The sequence below is a fragment of the Diplotaxodon limnothrissa genome, linkage group LG20 (genome assembly GCF_057381915.1).
Source record: "Diplotaxodon limnothrissa isolate DT_005_m linkage group LG20, D_limnothrissa_male_GT1.1, whole genome shotgun sequence".
NCBI classification, from domain to species: domain Eukaryota; kingdom Metazoa; phylum Chordata; class Actinopteri; order Cichliformes; family Cichlidae; genus Diplotaxodon; species Diplotaxodon limnothrissa.
This window is the reverse complement of record NC_140615.1, coordinates 2,073,263-2,087,976: the sequence shown is the minus strand read 5'-3', so window position 1 is coordinate 2,087,976 and position 14,714 is coordinate 2,073,263. Positions and strand designations below refer to the sequence as shown.

General features: G+C 42.4%; 3 protein-coding genes across 3 annotated transcripts; all 3 read left to right on the top strand.

Annotated features, from left to right (window-relative positions):
* Positions 1-40: 40 nt before the first annotated feature.
* Positions 41-5,064, top strand: arhgef3l (Rho guanine nucleotide exchange factor (GEF) 3, like). The gene is made up of 13 exons (XM_085345502.1): positions 41-184; positions 513-561; positions 692-742; positions 1,282-1,335; positions 1,474-1,581; positions 1,676-1,834; positions 2,226-2,288; positions 2,369-2,465; positions 2,894-2,970; positions 3,135-3,392; positions 4,060-4,230; positions 4,400-4,592; positions 4,754-5,064. Exons 1-13 carry the CDS (start codon positions 147-149, stop codon positions 4,999-5,001), a joined length of 1,566 nt encoding a protein of 521 aa, XP_085201628.1. The 5' UTR covers positions 41-146; the 3' UTR covers positions 5,002-5,064.
* A 1,134-nt stretch (positions 5,065-6,198) lies between these two features.
* Positions 6,199-9,805, top strand: usp21 (ubiquitin specific peptidase 21). Its single transcript, XM_085345146.1, has 11 exons — positions 6,199-6,354; positions 6,798-6,854; positions 6,948-7,065; positions 7,160-7,274; positions 7,444-7,563; positions 7,654-7,718; positions 7,801-7,988; positions 8,637-8,715; positions 8,816-8,923; positions 9,447-9,561; positions 9,712-9,805. Exons 1-11 carry the CDS (start codon positions 6,199-6,201, stop codon positions 9,803-9,805), a joined length of 1,215 nt encoding a protein of 404 aa, XP_085201272.1.
* Positions 9,806-11,705: 1,900 nt separating this feature from the next.
* Positions 11,706-13,591, top strand: LOC146610195 (rho-related GTP-binding protein RhoA-C-like). Its single transcript, XM_085345147.1, has 5 exons — positions 11,706-11,777; positions 12,323-12,478; positions 12,919-13,039; positions 13,125-13,255; positions 13,353-13,591. Exons 1-5 carry the CDS (start codon positions 11,706-11,708, stop codon positions 13,524-13,526), a joined length of 654 nt encoding a protein of 217 aa, XP_085201273.1. The 3' UTR covers positions 13,527-13,591.
* Positions 13,592-14,714: the final 1,123 nt, after the last annotated feature.

The window sequence follows — 14,714 nt, the reverse complement described above, 5'->3', positions numbered from 1 at the left end:
TACACTGAACTCTCAACACACTTCCTGCAAACAACTCGCTGTAAAGGACCCAAACAAAGAAGACGGGTGTAAATTTGGATTATTTGACCATTTGTGATTTTGAGAATGTGTCATGATTTGGTAAAGATGCACTGAAGAGAGAAACGATGGAAGTGGAGGAGACTGGTGAAAAAAGGACTTCCTGGTACGGTACCTTTTGCATTTATTATGCTTCCACCTTGGGCTGCTCTGTTACAAATTGGTGCTGAAAAATATTCCTGTTGATTAATCGTACTTCGTGTTCTAAGTGAATTTTCTGTGTTTGTCACCAGCATGATTACAAAACTTACATATTTGTACGACATGTGGAACAAAAACTCATTTTAATGCACTTTGCTAGAGCACGGCACATAAACAAGTCATTTGAATGTACACTGTCTGCTTAAGTGTTATTTTGAATGTATCACACAATAAGATACGTTCCCTGTATGAATGTTTAATTTGTGCCCAGTAAGAGCTTTTCTTCTTTTCAGGTCCGGTGTGCCAGCAGAGGGACACTCAGTCCTCTGTGATCATGCAGGGGTAAGCTGCCACATCGGCTTTGGTTCTTGCACCATCTTTTTCCTGCATTAAAAACTAACGTTTAAAAAAAATTAATTATTGTCCTAAAAACTAGTCCAAGAAACTCACTTTCATACACTGCTGTCTTTAGAAGAAGAGAAAACAAGACCCGGCCCCTGAACCTGTGATCAGAATCTCAGAGGTGAGTAAGAGACTGAGACGCATCGATGCTGCTGCTTCATGTTCATTTCTCTGTTTCTCTGTAACGAACGGAAGTTAGTCAACCTTACCTTTGTGACCACAATGCTGAGTGCAGAACTGACGGGAGATGTGAGCGCTGTGTTTGCAACCATGGAAGTTTTTGCAAGTCTATAAATGGAGTTTGTCTCATTTTCTTAAATTCCAGCTTATCTCTGTTTATTTTCACCTTTCAGATATTCTTTTTTTTTTGCCAGCTGTACATTACATCATCCATATAATCCGAGGCTTTTTATTGATGCTATTAAAGTGTTGCTTGCAATTAAGACACAGCTGATGTGGTTAGTGTGGCAAAAAGAAATAGGCAGACATCTTGCAATTTCACTATAGAGGCACACTTTCAACCTTCTTCCTCTTTGAAAGACACACAGGAAATGAGAGATCTGCACCATGCAACATCTCGCCTCTCACCATCTTTGTCTTTCCACTTTCCTGAACTCGCGTGTACCTCGAGTTGATTTTTAACTTTTTAACATGTTTCAGGACGAGGAGGGAGAGGATGAGTGTGAAATGACGTCCGACCTGAAGGAATCGGAGGTGAGGTGTTCTGCAGATGCCAGATTTGTGTTCAGTTGTTTTAAAATCCTCTTGTGCACAGTTAGGTTTGAATGAATGAACCACAGCTTGTGGACTATTTTGTGCAGATCTTAAAAATGTTTTTTTGGTTCACTTCAGGAGCCCAGCAATAAGAGGGTTAAACCTGTGGCAAAGTCCAATAGCCTGACAGGCGTCTTAAACCCTGTGAAGACCCCTGCTCTGAAGCGCATCGGCCAGTCTATTTCGGTAACAAACACACTCGCAGTCCAGTCATACAAAGTGACCAGTGAATGAGTTTTGGGGTTTTGTATAACAGTCAGCTGCTCCTCTCTGTTCTCAGCGGTCTATCAGTTTTCGTACAGAAGCTCGACCTTTGCCCACAGCCCCCCTGCGTTCACGGACAAAGGCCTCCTCGTTTCCACGTCGCCGCAACAGCCAGTGTTGGAGTGACACTGTGGAAAGTCACGATCTGACTGCAAAGGAAATCAAACGGCAAGAGGTGCGCTAAACAAAAACCTCGTTATTAAAATACCTTGTTACTATAGCAGAATGTGTTTGGGGGCCTGTATATGGGTCAAGTTGTGTGGCTGTGGTTGCCGTGTAGGCGGAGTAACTTGTACCTACTCTTCATTTCTGTGAAGCTGCTCTTCATGGGTATTATGAAAGAGGATGTGAGCTGGCACTGAAGGCTCAACTTCCTTTATTGAACAATCAGCTGTGAGAGCTCGTGTTGTCTATTTAACTGACTTCTTATGCAACTCAACACAGTGTGTGTGTGTGTGTGTGTGTGTGTGTGTGTGTGTGTGTGTGTGCGTGCACGCGCGCCGATATCTTTGTTATCACACTGGCAATAACGTGCGCATTCGTTAACTATTTTAAATGCCCTGCAGGTCATATACGAGCTAACCCAAGGAGAGAGACAGCTCATAGAGGACCTCAGTTTGGTTAAGAAGGTAGCTGCTCAACCTGAACAACACATTTAATCCACTCACATGCAGGCTTTTATGTGCTAACTGCCCGGGTCTGTTCCCAGGTGTACTATGAGCCCATGTTGAAGTTGGACATAATGACAGAGAGTGAGCTTGGACAGATCTTCGGTACTCTGGACTCACTCATCCCCCTCCATCAAGGTAACTTTGTTTTTGTGCAGCTTGTGCTGCTATCTCGAGCTCCACTTATGCATCAGCTCATTTCCTGAATATGAAATTCAGGCAATGAGGTGAAGTCTTGATAAAGTATAGGTTGTTGCAGTTCAGTGTAATTACATCACAATCTGAAATAATTACAAGTAAACAGGAGCAGGTAAAGTAGTTTTACAGCTCATACCATGTACTAAATGTTATCTAGGTATAATTTGAATTAAAGGCTCATTAAAAAAGAAATAAAAGCTTCTACACTGCCCAGCCCTGAAAACAAACTTCATAAAATGGGAAGTTGTATTTTTTTAATTAGTTTTTTTAGAAGTGCCGTATTTTTATGCACACTACTTGTTTTTGAGCTGTAGTGAAATAAGGTCAGCACAACTTGGAGTATCCTGTTTTCTTTTAATTCATATCAGATCTGCTGACTCGTCTCGAGCGACTGAGAGGATCAGAGAAAACGGTTGGAGAGGTGGGGCCAACTTTAATGCACTGGGTGAGTGAGAGAAGAAAAGTCAGCCTTCAGCTTCTCTCTGATTTTCCTTCTTAATCTTAACGTAATCTAACTTCTGTCTTTATGCATGTTTCCATCTTTCTTTTCCCGCTGACTTCACCTTCTTATCTCACTGCTGCGCACTCTTCCCATGCTTCTCTCTGCAGTTTCCTTGCCTGGAGGCGTATGTTACATATTGCTGTAACCAGGTGGGAGCCAAAGCTTTGCTGGACCAGAAAAAGCACGAGAAAAGAGTGGAGCACTTTCTGCGTCTGTGTCAGGAGTCCTCGTTCAGCAGGAAACTGGACCTGTGGAACTTCCTGGATCTCCCTCGGAGCCGTTTGGTCAAGTACCCTCTGCTGTTGAAAGAGATACAGAAGTGCACTCCGCCAGACCACCCAGATGAAGACACGCTGCCGGATGCTGTGAGTCGGGCTCCTACACAATCATTTACATCTGCAAGCATGTGAGAGAATTCACAGTTTAATCAGTGCCAGGTCTGCAGCAGCTGCAAAATACTGAAATGCACACTGGCACGTTATCAAGATGGTTGCAAGGTGTTGCTTTTAAATATAAAGCCTATAATTATAACACTGATTAGTTTTATTTTTACAGTCTAGCAAAGCATCCTCTCTTTTGTTGCATCAGATGCTGTAAATCCAAATTATTAATATTCACACATTTCTATCCATCAGTCTTCAAGTACGTTAAAATACAGTATTTCCTTTCCTGCGTTGCACAACAGTGCCTCCAGATGGCAACAAGGCCAGTTATTAATTCTTACCAGTATATTCACTAATCTGGCTCATCACTTTTACATTTACAGTTTGCAAAAGCAAATAAAAACATGACTCCGCAGTTAGTGCTGCATTTAAGATGCCTGCAGTCTCTTTAAAGTTTCCTTTGATGGTGTTTGAAAGAGGATACTGTTGACTAAACAAATTATCACACCAAACCACTCATTTAAATATGTTCTAAATATTCATAGTCATACTCTCTTGGCTCCAGCCCAGAATTTTAGCCCTACAAGAAGCAACAGGAGGAAAAGGGCCCTGTGTTGATGACATATTAAAAAGTCTTGGTTCTGTTCAGTTGGAGTTGATCCAGAGCATCGTGGCAGAGGTGAATAAAAAGACGGGGGAAGCAGAGTGTCAGTTCTACAGGCGGGGCCTGTCCTACCTCGAAGAGGGCCAGAGAGTGCCAGAGATCCAGCAGTCCCGCTTCATCTACTGCCATGGAGAACTCAAGAACAATAAGGGCCAGGTAGATGTTGTTTACTGGTCTTCACACTTTCAGAATCCAAATGAAGAGGCTAAAGTCATTTAAGGAGGGCAGAAGATGTTGGCTGTTCAGATTTGAGTGCTAGAAAGTTGGCTTCTCTGCCTTAGAAACTGTGTCAGCACATTTCTCTTGATCACTTGTCCCCCGTCAGCGGCTGCATGTGTTCCTATTTGAGCTGGTGTTGGTGCTGACGAGACCAGGAGAGGACAAGGACGGTGGTCAGGTGTTTAACGTGTACCGGCAGCCTCTGCCCAATGCCTTGATCAATCTGGAGGAGATCCCAGACGGCGAGGCTGCTGGAGGGGGCACCTTCAGAGGAGCCTTCACAGGGGGAAACGATAAAGGTAATATGATCGCATAATCTGCATACTTTATTTGTTTCGTATTTGCTGGTGAATTCTGTGACACAAACAAATGTCAGTAAGCCATCCCCTGTGCTCTGTTTTAGCTGAAGTGAAACTTTCCGCTCACCTTCCTTCTCCCTTCTCTTCTTTCCATCTTCTAGTGAAGAATTGTTTCCGCGTGAGCAGCAGAGGGCGCGCCAAAGCTCACTCGTACAGCCTGCAGGCCAACGACTCCTTCAGCAAGCAGCAGTGGATCACCTGTCTGCGCCAAGCCATCGTCCAGTCACGCGACAGGACAGCCCACACCAGCCAGTCACAGTTGTCTCCTCACCACGATCCCGCCCTGTATCACATAGCCGAGCTCAGCCTCAGCTCGGACACAGAAATGGCAGACCACACCAGTCGCTGACTGTCAGACTGAGCGGCACGTGTACATTGACTGTCTGCGAATGATGAATGTGTTTAGATATTTTCAGCGATATTAATGTTCTTTTTATTATTTTTTCCTGTCTGCAATTGCAGTGATTGCTGTATAAAGTCAGAACAGTACTGAATGTGAATTGACCAAAGAAAAAAATTTGTCTTTGAGTTTGTATAATTAATAAACTGACACGTAAAAGATTGTTGAGGCACTCGTGGGAAAGTACACAAAGACAGGTCTAAGTATAGCCAACAAGATCTACAGAGAAAGGATTAGAGCTGATTATCCTCCACCCCTCCCTCTCGCACTCTCCATCTCCCTCCTTCTCTCATTGACACCGGTGACAGGACAGGGGAGAGGTAGACTTTCAGCTCTGGCCAACAGGCACACAGTGAAACAGTAGACGGCCCCTTATGCATTTTTAACAGCTCAGCAGATGATGGGAACAGTTTGGTTGGGACAGTTTGTCCACAGATAGAGTGACCAGGTGATCAGGTGAGTCCGGACCGCTCTGTGTGTTTGTTAGTCCTGCTACATTTGACCGGCTTTATTTGCAAAGTTACTTTGTTTGCAAATAAAGTGTTTACGAGTTACCTCCAAAAGTCAGTAACGTTTGGCATTGCTTAGATCTCAGGAGACGCCTCGTGTGTGTGACTGGTGTGTTATTGATTACATAACCGAGTGTTTTAATGTGTTCTGTTGAGCTGAATCCAGCTCGAGTGATATTTCCAAAAATGCTTTTAAAATTTGTTTTAAACGTGACATGTTCATGTGTGGATGCAAACTTTCTGTGCTCTCGTGCGTGCCGCAGTAACGAGACAGTTGTGTAATGGATCAGCTTCATCTACTTATGAGACGGGTTTAGCGTCAGAGACGGTCATTCACAGAGTACTTGTTCTTTTTTTATTCCCTTCAGCTGTAAATGTCATTTTTCTGAAAAGGAAAAAGTTCTTCATCATACTTCATTCACCAAAGAGCTGGATTACATGTCTTGTGAGACAGATTAGGCCTGTGTGAGACCACCGCGTCCTGCTCACCTCTGAGTCTGAATGTCAAATAAATTAGGAAGAACAGCTTTCCCCATCTCAGGCGCAAACCATCTGGCTAGGATTTCTTTGGGAAGGCCACCTTTCTATCTCAGGACCCATTCTGTTAGCGACTTTAGCCGGTTACTAGTATAAAAGGATGCCTGGAGCCAGCAGTGTCAGTGGGGAGGGCTCTTGTGAAGCTCTGTGTCGGACCCTGGTGTCTCAGAACGGCCTCCAGAGAGAGACGACCGACATCTCCCAGTCTGTCCTCTACACATCGCTGATGGGCCTGCTTCTGGTCGCTGACAATGAGGTGTGGACAACACAGGAAAAATATGGCGTTAATATATCCTCAAACTTTTAAAAGCTCTTAAAGTGAAATTTTACCTGAGAAAAACACAAGCACAGACAAAGAAAGGTGTGAAGTTGTTAAGGGAGAATACACATCAACACACATGTTTAAACACCTGTCAGCCCTCGTTGGTCTCTAATAGGATGAACTCTCGAGGCTGACCTCCTTTTAGTCTCTTCTGCTATGCTAATGAGATAAGAAAGCTAAATCTGTCCTGCCAAAGTTAAACACACACTGACATGGCGGAGTCAAGGCAGACAGTCACATGGAGTACCAGCACATCCAGAGGTCACGTAGTAGGACACACACTGTGTGTTTTGAAATAAATGAACAGTGCTCTGTATGGTACTCGCAGATCCGACAGATCTGTGTTCATCGACTTCCTTTTGTTTTTTACATTTCAGAAGGAGCAGCTCACCTTAGGAAGAGGCAGGACTGGCCTTAGAAACGTAGGAAACACCGTAAGTAAAGATCACAGATGAAACTCTTAAAGGGCCTCTGAAATGAACATTATTTGACATCACTCTCCCTTTTTTCTTTTGTTTTGGACCCAGTGTTTTCTAAATGCAGTTGTCCAGTGTTTGTCTCACACATGTGGCCTGCGGGGCTACTGCCTGCTCAGATCTTACAAGCACGAGAAGTTCTCCAAAGAGGAAGCTAAACTGATGGAAGGTGCATTTCCTCTCCTTCCTGTTCTGTCTTGACTGTCTCTCCTGCGTCAGAGTTTCATGTTTTCTTCTTGTTTCTGTTTTTCTTGCCATGCCAGCTTTCTCTAAGGTGCTGTCGGGCCTTTGGGATGTAAATGAAGGAGACAAAGTTGTAAATCCTAGACAGTTTTACAATGTATTCACAGAAGCAGTGCCTTACTTCAATGGTTACAGGTGAGGATATGGATTTGTTTTGTGGGGGGGTTCTGTTTCGCCTTTCCTCGAGGTTAACAACTTTTTTACCACTTATGTGTAAACTGTTAAACTCCTTCTCTTGTTCCACTTGTACAGACTTTTGATTCTTGTGAAGAACTAGTTGCTAATTTTTCTGCGTTCACCACAGTCAACAGGATGCTCAGGAGTTCCTCAGGTTCCTACTCGACAAGCTGCATACCGAAATAAATCGCAGACCATACGTTAGACGAGCCGGGAAGGAGCCCGAACAAAAATTTGCTAGGTTTCGGTGTGTATGCTAAAATGAATAAATCTGTCCTTAAAACAGTGATTACCTGCATGTGAGCATGTTCTGATCATTTTTCTTATCCTCCCTTAGAATATCTGAGGAGGCGGCTGTCATGTGGAAGAAGCACTTGGAGAGAGATGACAGCATAATTGTTGGTGAGGAGAGCCACTCCAGTCAAATTCATCCATTATTTTTATCCCCGTTAAAGCAGACCGCTGATCATTCTGGTCCCTACAGATCTGTTCTCAGGCCAGCTGCGGAGCTCACTGCATTGCTCAGTCTGCTCTCACTACTCCAACACGTTTGATGTGTTCTGCGATTTGTCACTGCCCATCCCCAAGAGGAGTTCTACTGGGGAGGTCACGCTCAGGGAGTGTCTGGACCTCTTCTCTCAGGAGGAGAAACTGGACAAGGAGAATTCGCCAGTAAGTTAAAGCGATGATTGTCGAATCTCAGCAACTGTCTGGATCAGCAATAGTGTGATTAAAACATATCGACACAGACACTGTAAGCAAGGAGATGATTTAACACAGTTTTGATCCATTTATGACCTACACATATCATTACGTTTTTGTCTTTATTCCATATAAAGATCATAACATATAGATGTGTGAAAGAAGTCAAATGGCTTGAACAGTAAAGCTACTTTCAGCTGCTCTCTTATTTACATGGGGGGTAATAACAGCAGGTAGCTCCAGATGTGGCAGATGTTTTTACACTTCCTGTCACAAGCCCAAAGGAATTTGTGTCCCCTCCCGGGATCAAACCGGGGAGTTGGGTAAACTGCTAGACTCCAAACGACTAATACAGTGATCTCATCAATATGAAAACATTTCAAAGAAATGCAATCATCTGGCACAAAAAAACATTTAATTTCATAAACAGTGAGGCAGATGATGAGAATTCTCGAATTTCTTTCTGTCATAAGAGTGTCCAACTTAAGTGCATCTTAGTTATTAGTGGCTCACTAAACAACATTGCTCATTTGTACTTGATATATACGCCGGACCCTGTGTGCATGTGTAAGGTATGTTGTGTTGAGGTGTGTATATGTGTGTTTATACATTCTTCAGATGTGCGAGAGGTGTAACAGGCGTACAGAGTGCACCAAGCGGCTGTCTATCCAGAGGTTTCCCCAGGTTATAGTGATCCGTATCCTTGGCAACAACTCTTCCACTTGTGATGCTTTTAGGCGTGTGATTTTTATCTGCACAGATGTGTGACGCTAATAATACTTAACAGTCTCGATAAGATCTGAACCGTTTCACGACGTCAAGGTGGTCCATCAGTAAAAGCACTATATATGTGTCCTTCCCACTCACCAACCTGGACCTTGGACCATACGGACCTGTCGACTGTGGTAAGAGAACCGAGCCTGTCTGATCCATTCATGCTGTGTTCCTCTATGCTGTATTTTCAACAAAAGGAGTGCAGCTAAAGGTTGAAGCAATAAAATGTGGAAGAAAACCTGGGCTTTTAACTTTTTGACACAAGTGGGTAGAGCGCACTACAAAACCGTTTTAAGAGCTTGCTTTACATGATTTTATTTTGACAAATGGCTGGTGAGAGAGAGGAAAAAGAGAGTTAGAAGAAAAGGCATAAATCAGCTGCAAAAAAGGTTTTTAGCTGTGAACTATGAATCTGTTGTTTTAAGCATAGGGAGGTTAACATGATGATTCACTGACTCAAACCATGCATTGTAATAGAAAATAAAGGAATATTGGGATATACGCAATCATATCCTAATTTAATCGCTTGCAACAGAGATTATTCCATAAACTGCACATCTGGAATTCTGACACAATACAGTTCTGAACCCTGGATTAAGTAACTCATTGTATTTATGTTACTATATAATTCTGGATCTATGTTTGTCCCCACAGGCTCAGTTCTGTATGATTTATATGCAATATGTAACCATGCTGGGACAGTAAACATGGGACATTACACAGCCTGCTGCTTAGATGAAAATGGCTGGTGCTTCTACAATGATTCCAGGTGAGATATCATTTCGTTTTACACACAATATATACATATTTTGACAACTGTACATCAAAGGTGGTCTATATATTTGAGAAACCCTGCTTATTCTGTATTAAGATATGTTTGCATAAACCTGAAACTTTCCCTTCGTCTGCCCATTGACAGTGTGACTCCACTCACAGAGAACCAGCTTCAGACCAATCAAGCCTATGTGCTGTTCTACCAGCGCAGCAACAGCACCGCCACCGTCAGGAAATAGACTGGCTGCCAAGCAGCCAATCAGAGCAACTTTACCTCCAGTGTCCATAGAAACAAATAGACAGCAGTATTGTGCTCTGACATCGGCAAACTTCTCATACTCGATGAGCTTACCCTCAAATGAACTGAGGAGGAGGAGAGCAGCCATGCTCAGTCTAACAGGGCTTGAAGACATGGTCCTCCCCCTAAAAACCGTAGAGATGCTTTTCAAGTGTCTCACTAAGACAGCTCAGACAGACCATAGCCTTAAGAGTCTCTGTGCACTAGTTCTCAGGCATGAGCGAGTGACGTGCTTAGAATGATGCAGAGCTCTTAATGTAATACAATCACGACTCGTGCTTGTTATGATATTGTGCAAAAAATTTTTTGAGTTGGGACATACAAATATATGCAAAAGACTTGTTCCCTTGGGTGAAATTACAGTTTGTGGATTTTTGTAAGTGAAAATACATAAATAAAAGCCCTGCAGAAATCTCTAAATAAAATGAACCTTTTTCAAATGTCAATCTACTTTTTGTTAAATGTAAAAAGTTATGCAGCGATCATGAAAATGTTCAGTGAATAATTACGCATTTTATTTCAGGTGCCTGTCAAAACACTCGAGGTCATCTCACACAGAAGAGTTAAAACTAGAGTAATAAACTGACAAATACCCATCAAGCTAATAAACAAAATCTACAATATGCAAAATTGTTGAGATCAGAGGATTCATATTAGAAGACCATCAGAGTGAATATGCCACTTTTAAAGAAGCGTGTCTGGTGGGATGGAATTCCAAAGGTGGTGAGCAGAGTACTGAGGCCTCTAGACCCCATGGTAGTCAAATGGCGGGGAATGGACAGTAAGAAGGAGGGAAGAAGAAGAGTGTGAATTGTTTTGCTGATGTGCAAAAGTTCAGAGAAGTAAAGAATCTTGAAATCAGTACGATTTTTAAGTGGAGCTGCTGAAGAGCAGGTGTGATGTGATTAATGGAAGGAGTTCTGGTGATGGTGTGAGCAGCAGAGTTCTAGACTTGCAAGGAAAAACAAAAAGAAAATCGTTACAGCAGTTAATGTGGGACGTAACCAAGGTGTGAGAAATGGACCAAGGTGATTGATGTTACAAAGATGAAAGTATGAGGATGCCTGAGTCAAGAGGGAGGGAGAAACTGAGGAGTTGTCAATAGGGAGGGTAAAAAATTACATTTAGACATGATGGATTTGTTGCCAATGAGGAGAACCTCAGTTTTATTAATGTTCAGTTTGAAAAAAGCTGCATTTGATTTGAGTCAAATGCAGAAGGCTGTGGGTGGGAGAGTAATGGTAGGTTTGTTAGACAGGTAGAGTTGCATACAATCAGCATAACAATGGAAGCTGATATTAAATTTATGAAGGGGTCCCAGGACAGATTCTTGGGGGACACCAGTAGTAAATGGGATTTATACATTTTTTTATTAATAAACTGAGTGCTGCTGGAGAAATAGGATGAGCATGGTTAGTCAGCTGGGGAGACTAACCAGACTGGAATGGTGCATATGTACAAATGCATTCATATATACACACCCATTTTGTGTGTATTCAAACTATAAACATACTGTTCACCTATGGTGATTATGGTCACCATAGGTTGACATTCCTATACAAATTAGTAGTCCAGTACCTTAACTTAATTAATGAATTCGCACAGTTCGGAGAGAGCAATGTCCTTCAGACAAAATACCCAATTTTGCTGAAAGTAATATGGATTTGCCCCAGATTTCAACAGATCCTTCTTTTGCTCATGCGCCACCTCCCCGTCAACTTTCATAAAATTCAGCTGGGTTGTTTTTGCGTTATCTCGCTAACAAACAGATAAACAAACGGCCACCTATGTATTATTCCCCGTCACACCGGTTTTTACTTGCGAATGACGTAATAGTGCGCATGTGTACTAGCGGTGGGCGGAGTTTTCCAGTCGGTCAGGAAGAGGAGAAAGGCGTACAGAGAAACACCAAGGTAATCAAATTCTCCATATAACGTATAAACTTTAAGCCGATTCTTGTTTCAGGCGCATAAATATGGCTGTGATGGGATGAATACTGTAGTTATAATTTAAGAGGGAGGATTTTGAATGACAATAATAAAACTCATAGGAAACACCGCTAGCTTTCCTGCTAGCAAAGGCTGGTTTGACAGGCCCCAGACTGGAGTAGTCGGGCTTTTAGTAGGAATAGGAATGTAGCACGGAAACGTTTGAGTAATTGTTTCTACACCTCAGTGGCACCTCCGCCTGTTTGCCATCGGTTCCGGCTTTAAATGTACATAGTAACGTAAGCTAGGAACTATTTGCCAAACTGTACGGTTAACGAGACCTCTGTGCGTTACTAGCGATTTCTGATGTATTTTTGTGCTAGATGTCAGCAAAGGGAAACTGTAAGCGAAGCATCGGAAAATTTTAGTCCTATTTAGACTGCTTATTTATTAATGCACCTCAAAGTGTTTCTTTTTAACTGGGGAGTATTGTCTTAGGATGCGCAACAATGTTTTCAACTCTTCCATAGATGGCTGCTATCAGAAAGAAGTTGGTGATCGTCGGTGATGGTGCGTGTGGGAAAACCTGTCTCCTCATCGTGTTCAGTAAGGACCAGTTCCCAGAGGTCTACGTACCCACTGTGTTTGAAAACTATGTGGCAGACATTGAAGTGGACGCGAAACAGGTGAGAGGGAATGATGGTTTGCAAATAATTTTGATTGTAATGCTGTGGGTGCTTGTATGGCATTTAAATAAAAGCAATTGCCCTCTTTAATTAGTTGCTAATGGACCGGTACTTGGCACCTTTCTACTCAATTTGAGCATTTGAAGTGATTTCTGCCAGTCTAGTGACATTTACTCAATCATACATATTTATCTAACATTCGTTATCACACTTCAATGGGTGCATCAGGGGCAACTCATTCTTCAATATCTTGTCTCAGGATGCTTCAACACAACCAGTGAATTTTTATTATGTTGCATCGTGGTCATCAGACTAGCTGCTGCTATACCATATCTAGTCTGTCTAACTAATCAAATTATATTATTGTCATTTCTGCCTTTGCTTATCTTCTTCCGTAGATTTATCCAGTCATTTAACTCTGTTACTCTCTGTCTTTTCAGGTAGAGCTAGCACTTTGGGACACAGCGGGTCAGGAAGATTATGACAGGCTGAGGCCCCTGTCCTACCCAGACACAGATGTTATCCTCATGTGCTTCTCTGTGGACAGTCCTGACAGTTTAGGTACCATCTGAGCACCATCCATACTAGTAAGTATTGAACCCCTTGATGTATGTAATTAATTGCTTTTTCATTCTCCTCACTGTAGAGAATATTCCAGAAAAGTGGACTCCTGAGGTGAAGCACTTTTGTCCAAATGTTCCCATCATCCTGGTAGGAAATAAAAAAGATCTGCGCAATGATGACCACACCAGACGAGAGCTAGCCAAAATGAAACAGGTAAATGTGGTGGCTTCAGAAAATTCAGCTAAACAAACAAGTTAAATCAATAAAATAATATTCAAATGTAAACTTTCTTTGTGACATGTGTCCCCAGGAACCAGTCAAATATGAAGATGGCAAAGAGATGGCAAACCGCATCAGTGCCTACGGCTACCAAGAGTGTTCTGCCAAAACCAAAGATGGTGTGAGGGAAGTCTTTGAGATGGCAACTAGAGCTGCGCTGCAGGCCAAGAAGCGTAACAGGAAGTCCACCTGCCTACTGTTATAGGCACTGGGAGCAGAGGGGGCTGTCCTTAAGCACAGATAGAGAGGACAGGCTCCACTGAAATTTGACAGGGGGGGATATTTGGGGTGGGGGAATGGGAAAGAAAAGTTATGCAGATGCTCAATTTCCGATCACCCAGTTACCCCTAGCAAAGTGGAGCAGATCTGAAATGATTCAAAAGACCACACACACCATGGTTTTTGGACTCTTAAGTTGTGTGCCACTTTTCTTGCATCAATTTAAATACAAAAGAAAAGAAATCTAATCTAGAAGTTTGCAGGGCAGGTTATGGGTATAATTTGAAGTTGACTAGTTCAAAACAGGGGAGCAAATGTGCCATGATGGAAATTAGGAGAGAAAAGGTCGATAGAAGGCCAAAGACACTGAGAACACAAGAGAAGTCAGAAAAGGACATGATTAGGTTTGAATTTAGGCCATCTCTAAGTAAATTTTACACAGTATCGCCTACATGTAGTGCCTTGAGAGTGATGGTTGTTGAGGGGTGGGGATTCATAACTTAGGGTATTATTTGTCATTTGTAAGAGTCCACACCTCACATTTGAAGGCTTTCTCCCTGTCACTGGCTTGGGTACTTCAGGCCCATTTTCTGACTCAGGCGATATGCAGGGGTATGCCTAAAGTTAGATTGTATGAGATATTTTCCCATACAGAATTACTTACCTGTACTTTAGAGTGTGTGTATGCATTTGTATGGTAGTTTGTTTTTCTCCAGTGCAGCTCTGCATGCAGTGAATGTGTGTATATTTGTGTGGTTGTGTATTAACATGTGTCTACGTACTGTATGCATGGAAAGGCCGTCTGTGTCACTGACCTTAACCCCTGTTTTCCATGCCAAAGTTACCCTCCCCCCCAATGGCCACATTTCATGGCTCAGGTGGGTAATGAAATTAACAGCTACTCAGAGTGACATAGAAACCTTCACTTTACTGGAAGACATCATACTATATAGCCAGAGGCACAATCAGGTTAAACACATGAGTTTTTAGGACCTTTTTTGATTGTGTTAATCAGTGGGTCAAATCATAAGTGGTGTAGCTGATAAGTTTAATATTCTTTCAGATAGATGGTAGGCTTATCTTATCACTATATTATCTGTTATGTACTGTATGTCTTACAAGGCCTTGTAAGGACATGGTAATGTTGTGTACTTCGAGTTTGCCTTTTACTCCA

Coding starts and splice junctions, on each gene's coding strand:
- arhgef3l (XM_085345502.1), top strand. CDS start 147: ATGGAAGTGGAGGAGACTGGTGAAAAAAGGACTTCCTG. Junction 1,336..1,473: donor CCGACCTGAAGGAATCGGAG/GTGAGGTGTTCT, acceptor GGTTCACTTCAG/GAGCCCAGCAATAAGAGGGT. Junction 3,393..4,059: donor AAGACACGCTGCCGGATGCT/GTGAGTCGGGCT, acceptor GGTTCTGTTCAG/TTGGAGTTGATCCAGAGCAT.
- usp21 (XM_085345146.1), top strand. CDS start 6,199: ATGCCTGGAGCCAGCAGTGTCAGTGGGGAGGGCTCTTGTGAAGCTCTG. Junction 7,564..7,653: donor CAAAAATTTGCTAGGTTTCG/GTGTGTATGCTA, acceptor ATCCTCCCTTAG/AATATCTGAGGAGGCGGCTG. Junction 8,716..8,815: donor TCCCCAGGTTATAGTGATCC/GTATCCTTGGCA, acceptor AGTCTCGATAAG/ATCTGAACCGTTTCACGACG.
- LOC146610195 (XM_085345147.1), top strand. CDS start 11,706: ATGTGTACTAGCGGTGGGCGGAGTTTTCCAGTCGGTCAGGAAGAGGAG. Junction 12,479..12,918: donor TTGAAGTGGACGCGAAACAG/GTGAGAGGGAAT, acceptor CTGTCTTTTCAG/GTAGAGCTAGCACTTTGGGA. Junction 13,040..13,124: donor GGACAGTCCTGACAGTTTAG/GTACCATCTGAG, acceptor TCCTCACTGTAG/AGAATATTCCAGAAAAGTGG.